Source organism: Octopus bimaculoides, chromosome 18 (genome assembly GCF_001194135.2).
Source record: "Octopus bimaculoides isolate UCB-OBI-ISO-001 chromosome 18, ASM119413v2, whole genome shotgun sequence".
Classification (NCBI taxonomy): domain Eukaryota; kingdom Metazoa; phylum Mollusca; class Cephalopoda; order Octopoda; family Octopodidae; genus Octopus; species Octopus bimaculoides.
Window position 1 is genome coordinate 55,028,502 of NC_068998.1, and position 9,684 is coordinate 55,038,185.

At 34.5% G+C, this 9,684-nt stretch overlaps 1 protein-coding gene across 5 annotated transcripts in view; it reads right to left on the reverse strand.

Moving 5' to 3' along the window:
* Positions 1-6: 6 nt before the first annotated feature.
* The window catches only part of LOC106883076 (uncharacterized), a 17,544-nt gene continuing 7,866 nt past the window's right edge, over positions 7-9,684 (reverse strand). For 3 of the 5 annotated variants that reach the window (XM_014933955.2, XM_014933952.2, XM_052974194.1), the window contains 7 exons: positions 9,471-9,522; positions 7,860-8,154; positions 7,147-7,331; positions 5,816-6,090; positions 4,808-4,889; positions 3,221-3,347; positions 7-299 (listed from right to left, as the gene is read on the reverse strand). In XM_014933955.2, the coding sequence (XP_014789441.1) occupies positions 3,297-3,347; positions 4,808-4,889; positions 5,816-6,090; positions 7,147-7,331; positions 7,860-8,154; positions 9,471-9,522 (940 nt within the window). In that variant the 3' untranslated portion in view covers positions 7-299; positions 3,221-3,296. Of the gene's footprint in view, positions 300-3,216; positions 3,348-4,807; positions 4,890-5,815; positions 6,091-7,146; positions 7,332-7,859; positions 8,155-9,470; positions 9,523-9,684 lie in introns of all 5 variants that reach the window. The other 2 variants (XM_014933954.2, XM_014933953.2) reach the window with 2 other exon arrangements.

Sequence of the window (9,684 nt, forward strand, 5' to 3'; positions counted from 1 at the left end):
CCCTTCCGTCTGTGCTGAATATATAAAAAAAAAGTGTTTAATTTGTAGTTTGAACTTTGGTTGGTTATTTTCAACAACATTACTGTCTAATTTTTATATATATAAGAATATTTCATTGATAAATCTTGTGCAATTGCAATATTTAGTCCAAGTGCTCACCAAATAACAAGACAATCTGTGATACTTGTGTTAGAAACGTTTTGTGTGTCAATATAAAGCAGGTTTTGCTGCACAATAATAGCCTTCTCCAATTTCCTTGCTTCATGAATAATTATAATGCATTCCCCGATCCATGGATACTGAAAGAAAAGAAAACCATTTAAAGTTCTATGAAACATTTCTCAAGATTTAGTTTGGTAATTTTCAGTTTGAAAGTAAAAGTGAAATATTTCCATTATATTAATTATTTTTTCAAGTTAAAATCTGTTTTCTTTTAAATTGAAAAGTTTCATTTCTATGTATTCTAGTTTAGTTTTGAGTCCCTACAGTAACTGAGTTATGGCGAAACTTTTCCAATGCCAGTGAATGTATTTCTTCAGTATTTCACTTAATTCCTTAAACGAGACTCTGTCGCTACCCGGATATAACCCAAGTTTGTTAAATTTCAATACAAACACATTTGTGCACGCACATGAAAAAGAAATTTTAAAAATACCAAAAACGTTAATGGTTCATAAATTTTTTAAAAAGTTCTGTGTAACAGAAAACAAAATTTAAATTGCTCATCTTAACAACGGTGTTACTATATAATCAGCTTTTCCTTAGAATTTTAGTTTAAAATTTTTGACTACACTCTTGTCAGAAGTTGATAGCTTTAATTAGAGCTCTGTAACGATGTTACCAACGACAAAGCTTCTTCATGTAAGGCATTAAAAATACATCAAATTTAAGGAATTTCTGCAATTTCTTCCAAAGGAGGATTTCTTTTTAGAGAGTATATTTGAGCTTTCATTGCACTGTTTTATAGCCCAATATTTTTAGACTAACTTGAAAATTTTGCCTTCAAATTAAACTGAAACATAGGTCCCGTTGTGAAAGAAAATCTTTCAACTGATCTATTTGAATATCTGTTTGGTGGAGAGAATGAAATCCTTATATTAAAAGCTTTTGATAAATTAGATAAAGCTTTCAGGTCGATCTGGTAATATAAAACATAATAGATTTTAGATGCTCAACTGAGCAAGGAAACATGATCTCCAACTGGCAGCTGTTGAAAGAAATAGCCTGTTGAATGTGTACAGAAAGAGAGAGAGACATGTTAATAGATCTAACACTTGATTAGAAATCTTATCTTCTGTAAAGATTTGCTGCTGAACTTCCATGGCTCACATCTCAAGTGTGTCTGTTTAGTTGAGGATACATTCAATCTCAACTTGGTTCTGAATAACAATTTAACAGATTTAAAACAAAAAAAAAAAGAGAAATAAGGAATTTCTAATGAAAACCTAGTCAAAGTTCTATTATTCTCCCTCTGCTTAATTCATTAAGAAAATAAATTTTTTCCATATAATTAGTAGACAAATGTTGCTGTTGCTAGTGAAAACCACAAATTGTGAAAAAAAATAAGCTGCCTTGTCTTGTGAAGTTGTTTAACAATGCTTTTTACCTCTCGATTTTTCTCTTCACACAACAACTTGAGTGCAAACGCCACAAATACTTATGTAAAGCATGTTAGAGACTTATTGTTAGCTTTTATTATTATTTTTATTATTATTTTTCAATGAAGGACTGAACACATGTAAAAATGACATTGTTATTTATGTTTCTAGATGGTTTGGTATGAAATCTCAGTCTTTGAGACTGTCTTGGAAATGTTAATAAATATTTAAAAAAACAATTTCAACATGTCGACTCAGTTCAACATTATTCCTTATTTATTTTATTTTTTTCTAACTTAGAAGGGAACAAATATATTTCAATTACATCAATTCTTTTTTAATAGAAAATCTGAATTATTCTCCCCCCACCTCTACACCTCAATATTTAATTATTTACAAACAAATCAATCACTTTACATTGTTTTAATTGCTTCAGAATTTCATTTTTGCATCCAAAACATTGATGAAAGACAAAGTTAGATCACCAACTTGTATATTTAAAGACCTCATTAATGGCATCTCCTGACCATTTTCTCTCTTACCACTTTCTCCAGCATGTTCTTATCACTGGATCAGGTAAAAAAAAAAAAATGTCTCTCCTCAAAGAGTGCAATGTCACCAATAAATGTTTTTGTGAACTGTGTTCTAATATGTTACCAATTATATTTTAAAATAACGAACTCTTTGGCAAGACACTGTTTACAACTCTTTAGGAACAAAGCTGGGTCGTCAAGTAATTAATACAAATATTTAAATAAAGAAACAACTAATAAAATAACTGCAACAACTACAAAAAAAAGTTTATGAAACAGAAATCATTTAAACTGATGTGAAACATTAAGCTTGGAAAACTGCCAGCTTAATGGTTCACAGGACAACCGATTCCTGTCAGCATTTATATTCTGTACTCTTAATAAAGACAATTTTCACTGGTTCACTATTCTAAACAGATATAGGTTCCATAAGGAGTTACTTTTTATTGCTGTGAGGAGTTGAGATACAACTGAGTCTGTCTTTGGATTATTAGATGATATAAAAGTATTGCGAGGTACAGGTGAGTGCCATAAAATGAATGGTTGGTCTCTCACCAAAGCAAAATACTGGCCTCTTTTCAATTTCTTGATGCAATCATTTAAGTTCACTTTATTTAATTACCTCTGGGAATGCAAAACATTTATCAGATAAAAGTAAAGGTTCAATGTTGAACAAAATCATAATTAGCTCATCTACCTGTATTTTCTTTTACTCAATGTGTAATACCTCTACATGATAGCTAGAACTGGAAACAAAAATATCCCTCAGATCACCCCCTACTGTGTTATCTATGTATATATGTGTGTGTATAACAGAGTGCTGAAAAGTTCCTGGCTTTAAGTGTATTGCAAGAGGCCTGGTTGGAGACCCAACCTTCTGCAGTCTTTCACAGGCCTTAGAAAAACTGAAGGACCACTGCAATAAGTATGTGAATCTGAGAATATGATGATTAAACTCATAATTAACTGACACTCCTATATTCTCTTTTACCCAATGCCAGGAACTTTACAGCATACCCTCATATGTATGTATGTATTCGCCATGTTGGACCACTTATTCTACACATTTTTAACCAAGTGTTTACCTACAGTTTTCTTGTGGAATGGTCTTCTTCCTAGTGTACATCCAGTGAGTCTATATTACTTTTTTATCAGAGTTGCAGGACTAGACATGCTGTAGATCTTCCCAAAGGTCACCTGGGTTTTCTTTGTTCCACTAAACAAAAAAAAAAAATTGAATTCATTTTTAAAAAGTAAAGAATCTTGGTTTCTTAGATTACTAGAAAACCTGTTCCAGTTTATTTCTAGCTCCGACCACTTATGGCATTCCCCCCTCTATCACCCTCAAGGATTAAATGACCATCATTGTCATCATCTTCCATCTGTTTTCCATGCTGTCATGAGTTGGACAGGTCATTATGACCCTAGTCAGCCCTTATTTGGAGTTACTGTCCTCCTACATGGGTTGTAGATCCACATGTTCCTTGGATATGTTACTTTTAATAGGGTTTCTATGGCAGAATTCCCTTCCTAACACCACCAGGCACTACAGAGTGAACAAGCAGCATTTCGTACCCACTTGATGAACAATATTTATGTCAATCAAATATATTTTCATCAGGTCCTGAGAGTGGATTTGAGCAATGGGAAGTAGAAAAAATCCAATGTGTGTGTGTGTGTGTGTGCGTGTTTGTGTCTTCTTGTCTTGACATTGTGTGATAGTTGTAAATGAATCTCACTGTCATCCAAGCAGTGTTATTCATTTCCAATATTGCAAGCAAACATCTCTGGCAATGGATCTTGGAAATAGGTGAAGATTGATGACTTAAAAGGCATCCAACTGCAGAAAATCTGCCTCAAATAAACTTTGACCCAGGCAACCATGGAAAGGTGGAGGTTAAAATATGAGGATTTGCACAAAATACCATATTTTACTTTGGTTAAATTACTGTTGGCAAGGGGGATAGCCATTATGACTCAAAGCTTAGCAAATAATATTTTGTTTTTACAGGTGAAAAAAAAAAGGCAAAATACATGGTTGACAATTTCTTCTTTTTTTTTTTAATGTTTATGGCTAATTACAGAAGGGAATGCAGTGCTTATGACATTTTTCAGAGGAAGTTTTCTTCAGGAGCCTTGGCTGAATGCTTGCTTCAATAGAGTGGACTCTGCTAAAAGCATTTATGGGTTGGAAGGTGGTGGTGGTGTTAAACTGACCACAAATTTTAAACCACATTGTATTCCTGGTTTCTCACTCTTAATTCTTCAAGAGTTTAAGTTAACTCTACAAGAATTACAACTTGGAACTCCACTTGATGTGCCAGCAATCAAAGATGCCCCCATCACTACTTCAGCAAGCATAGTGAAGTTTATATTTCACTGATGAGGTCATAATAAGACCAAGACATGCCCAGAGTAGTCTCCCATGTTTCCCAAAATAATTGAAATATCATTTTTACCATATAAGTATTTCTAATTACGTTTTTTAATGCTTCTTGCATTAAATACATTAACACTAACACCTGTATATAAAAGATAATACTAATTTACTGAAAATCTGACGAGTTAAAATACAAGGAACCTGGTTAAAGATTTTATTAGTTAATACCAGCTACTTCAGGTGTAAATAAATAACTTGTTTTTTTTTTTATGTTTTTAAGAATTTAATGAAATTACCTGATTTCTTATGACTTCTTGTAAATTCAAAAATGTTCTTGTTCTGTAACTTTGGAAGCATCTTGTCTGGACATTTTTCCTTCTGTTAAAATAATTGAAAATCTTTGTGTCACGAATATCTACCATATATTCCTCTACCTCTGATAACTTTATAATGTTAGACAAATAACAACTTTCACATTAAATCATCCTTGCTTTAAACCTCTCTTCTCCATGCTGACATAGATTACATTACACAGGCCAACCACACACACACACACACACACACACACACACACATGCGTTGAAATTTGAATCAAATCTGATTAAAATTTCCAATGAAGGAGACAGCTGTAACAACACTTTGAAAACACCCGACTAAACACTGCTTGCCACAGCTGACCAGTTTGCCAAATGCAATGAGGACATTTTTAGAAACTTGCTGTGAAGTTATATGTGTAAACTGAGCACGAAACCTTTTTATCGACCCAGAAATGGTAAAAGGCAAAATTTTTTTGCAGCAAATGTCAGATTTGTGTTGGATCAAGTAAATCCCACATTGAATAAAATCATGTCTAGAAAACTGGATGAGGATAATCCATTGGGGAACAGTATAAGTCAAGTTAACAGCAGTCATATGAACCAATGAAGAACCTTTATGCTCAACCTCCGAGAAACAGCAGCCAAATCTCCCTTAAATCACATCCAACAATCTTTAAAAAAGAGCACATTAGATTATATAGTCCAAGGTCCATGATGGCAGAAATAAAAGGCAAGGATTGCCATGGCCAGAATCACTTTCGATCTCTGGTCTAAACCACAACAAATCAATTGCAGGTCTTCAGGTTCTACCATCTTCACCAAAGTTCTAATTACCTCCGACGCTCCCTGCTTTAATTAGAACTATTGCCATGGCAACATGGTTATTAAATGGTGCTCTGAGATCAGCTCTAATGAGCTTATTTCAACATGCTGTACAAAACTCATTAAAATAAAACTTGAAATACATGAAAATATTTATGGTTTCACCTCAGAGGAAAACTGGATTTCCTTTCATCAATTATTGATTTGTTCTCGTTTAATTTTTGAGTCAAACTGTTTCTGTTTGTGATTTGTTGCTGCTGCTGCTGTAGTTGTTGTTGTTGCTGTCGTCGTTGCTGATGTTGTTCTTGTTCTTTCAGCTGTTCCTTGCTGCCACATGATTCTAGTAAATAAATCTCGACCAAATTGTCAGCCATGTGTGACATAAAGTTATGGAGTGAAGTCTGCCTGAAAGACATGGCTGTCTTCTTTGAAGAATAAAACTGCAACAGATGAAGGATAGTCAAAGAGCATCAACAACCGAAATGAAGACAAAATCAATTCAAAGCAAACAACTAAAAAAAAAAAAAAAAAAAAAAGGAAAAAAAAATCAACCATTCCTGGAGTCAGGTGTTTGAATATATTTAAAATAGAGAGACTGGGACAAAGAATTCCCACGGGAAATAGATCAATGCACCAGAATGGACATCTTACTTATTTCACCATTTCTATTTCAAATCAATCCTGTTTGTATAACTTCTTAAGTATTAGACCACCAGAAAATAGTCAGTATTACATTTACAGTTATATATATATATATATATATATAGAGAGAGAGAGAGAGAGAGAGAGGCATCAGCTGTAGCATGCAAAAGGGAAGACTGCACTAGTATGGTCATGCTCTGTGAATGGACGAGGACGGCTGCGTAAAAAGTGCTAATGTATAACTATGGAGGGGATGTGTGGAAGGGGTAAACCCAGTAAGACAGGGGATGAGGTGGTGAAATATGGTCTTCAGATGTTGAGCCTCATGGAGGCAATGGCAAGTGACTTAGAACTGGTGGCAATTTGCTGTGCTTGAGAAGACATGTCAAGCTAAGTGAAATCCCAGCCATGGCCAGCACCAGTTCCATGTGAAAGGCACCCAATACACTCTGTAGACTGTCCAACCCATGCCAGCATGGAAAACAGACATTAAATGATGAGGATGATGATTGAATACTCATTTTTCCCTTCTTGTTTACACAATTCTTATAGTCACAACACATACACACACACACACACAGTCTATTTAAACCAGTTCAATGGTCAGTTACTCTGGAGCTTCCAAAGTGAGCAACTGCTTCCTCCGAGAAGTCAGAATGACCCAGATTGACTTATCCAAAGAAGCAACTCCAGTGTGACAGGCCACTCAACCAGACTAAATAAGCAACTGTACTTTACGTTTGTATTGAGTACTTCTTCTAAGGATCATTAGCTAACAGCAGATATGTTAGTTTCAGTGTGGTGCATTAGTCTAATTCTGTAGATGAAGAAAATTCTAAATGAGGGTAACATACAAAGTTAGAATGTAGCGCTTCCAAAACACAAGGATTCCGTTCTGTCTGATTCACCTGCAGCAGTATAGTCCATAATGTTGTTAACAAGACCTCTCTAGTTGGTTCACCTAACAAACAATGGTAGACCCTCATCAGAGCCTGAATTGCTCCAAGACGTATTCTCCAGTTCCAGTTGTCTTCATTTGCTAAGAGATAGAAGAAAGAAGTATGATGATGATAATAATAATAATAATAATAATAATAATAATCAGACTACCCGTTTTACTGCTTCCCATATTAGCTGAGTTTCAGGGTGGGATGGAAAGCATGAGGCTTAATTATTACCATCAGCTTTTCATTATTTCTCCATTTATATATTATATTTTCATTATGACTCAACAGAGTTCTTACAACCCAAAGACGTGGCTCAAAGTGGTAGAAATAACAGCCATATTGTCTCATAATCACACCCTACAGTCTTTGATAATAAGACAAACTGGAAGATGCAGTCTGGTCCACTGAATGGAGTAATATAAGTTGGTTTAATCAGGTGATTGCACACACACACACACACACTGAGGAGATAAGTTAAATACAGTGAATATTCAGTGATATAACAAGTTCAAGTTCAAGTTTCTTCTCAAATATTCTTAAACAGTAATATTTATTTGTTGGTGCAAATGTCTAAAATAAAATAAAAACATGTTTTGAAGCCAAGAAAGTCATCAATTTACCAGATTCCATAGATATCTCATGTGGAGATTTGAAGTGAGTGAGTTCAAGCAGGCTGACACTACACAAATTATGAATGGTGTCAATTTGGAAGTTTAAATCTGATTTGAGTTGAAATTGTTGCTGTCTTTTGTAGCAAGACTCCTCCATTAGTTTGCAGTTATCTCCCATAAGTGCCCTCTTCTGAATATGTGAAGTACTTCCATTTAAAAGAACATCACCAAGAAGCTCTGTATAAATGAAGATGATGTCCCACGGCCAAAAACCAAAACTGTATTCTTCCGTTTCTGCAGACATCTGGAAAAGGAGCATTAATTTTCTTTATTTAACAATATATTTACCATATCTACTCTTTTACAATGTCACCTACCATCACCAATACCACTTTCACTGGTCAACAAGTCTTTTTCATCCAGGACATTAGTGCTATGGAGAAACGGTGCCAAGGCTTCTGGAATGACAGTATGCTTGCTGACTACAGCTGGACGCTTTACCATAATCAACCAGATCAGGAACACCGCAGGAAATCCAAATCACAATGTTTCTAACTCTGTCGTTCTAACTTTATCTGTTTTGTCTGAACCATAAAGTATTTTCATCACTGCACAACAATCATTTCTAATTAACGTGTTTAATTAATGCTTACTGCATCAGATATGTTAATAGTAACTCAACTATGGTAAGGCACTTAGTTTGGTATGCTACCATTTGCTGTCATTTTGCCACTGAAGAGAAGACAAAAATCAATAAACTGGCTTCTAAGAATGGAACACTAGTGAAAATTTGTTGGGAAAGAATGCAGTGAACCGAGTCAAGACCATGATTAATACTGGTTTTATCAACCATGAAAAGATAAAAGGCAAAAACAAATTGTCAAACTATAAATTCATGACCAAGAGACATAAAACTAAATATTGTAAAGTAGTTCAGTGAATCAGTCTTTGATTTCTGCCAACTCCAAAGCATTGAAGCAAGAAATAATTTAAAATGTAATAACAATAATTGATCATGGAAATAATTATATTTTAGCACAAGAGGTAGAGTTACACTGATCTAAGAAATGAGGAATGGGCCTCTAAATGGCTTTCATGTTCACATCCTGGCAATGGCACCATATTGTATCTTTGGGTAATGCCAAACATGATCATGCGGCAGTAAGCAAAATATTTTATCCATCAATGGGTCATGTTATTTTCACGACTCTGACAAATACAGGAGATAACTTCATGCATGTTTCAGTGTTATTAGATTTCATCAGCAAAATATAGACTTTACCTTACTAACCAAAGTACTGATGAAGGAATCACTAATTAGCTGTACAACATTGTACTCTAACTGCTGGTACAGTCCAGTCTCTCCCTCCGGCCATTTAAAACAATAAGTGAAAGCCTGATACCTGCTACCAAGTCATATTCCCCAGTGGATGATGGCTGCAGTGAGTTAGATATCCTAATTGGGAAGTTAATGACACAAAACAACTCATTAATAAAAAGAGAATAAGTTTAAAAAACAAATGAATGAAAAAAGTGTTGATAAAATATGTCAAAGGATCTGAATCTTTGTCATAATTTTATTAGAAGCAAAAAAAGTGACCATTTCTGCAGATGACTTACCTTGTTATCCGATTCCTTCGAATCACCAAAGATGTCACTTCTTTTGTGGAAGCTAATAAAATAAAAGTTTGTTCTGTGAGTGTATGTAGTTGTAAAAGGTTGGACAGAAACACAACAGAATAAATGAGATGAGCTGAGATGATGATGATGATGGTGGTGGTGGTGGTGGTGGTGGTAGTGGTGATGATGGTGGTGGTGGTGATGCTTCACTGGT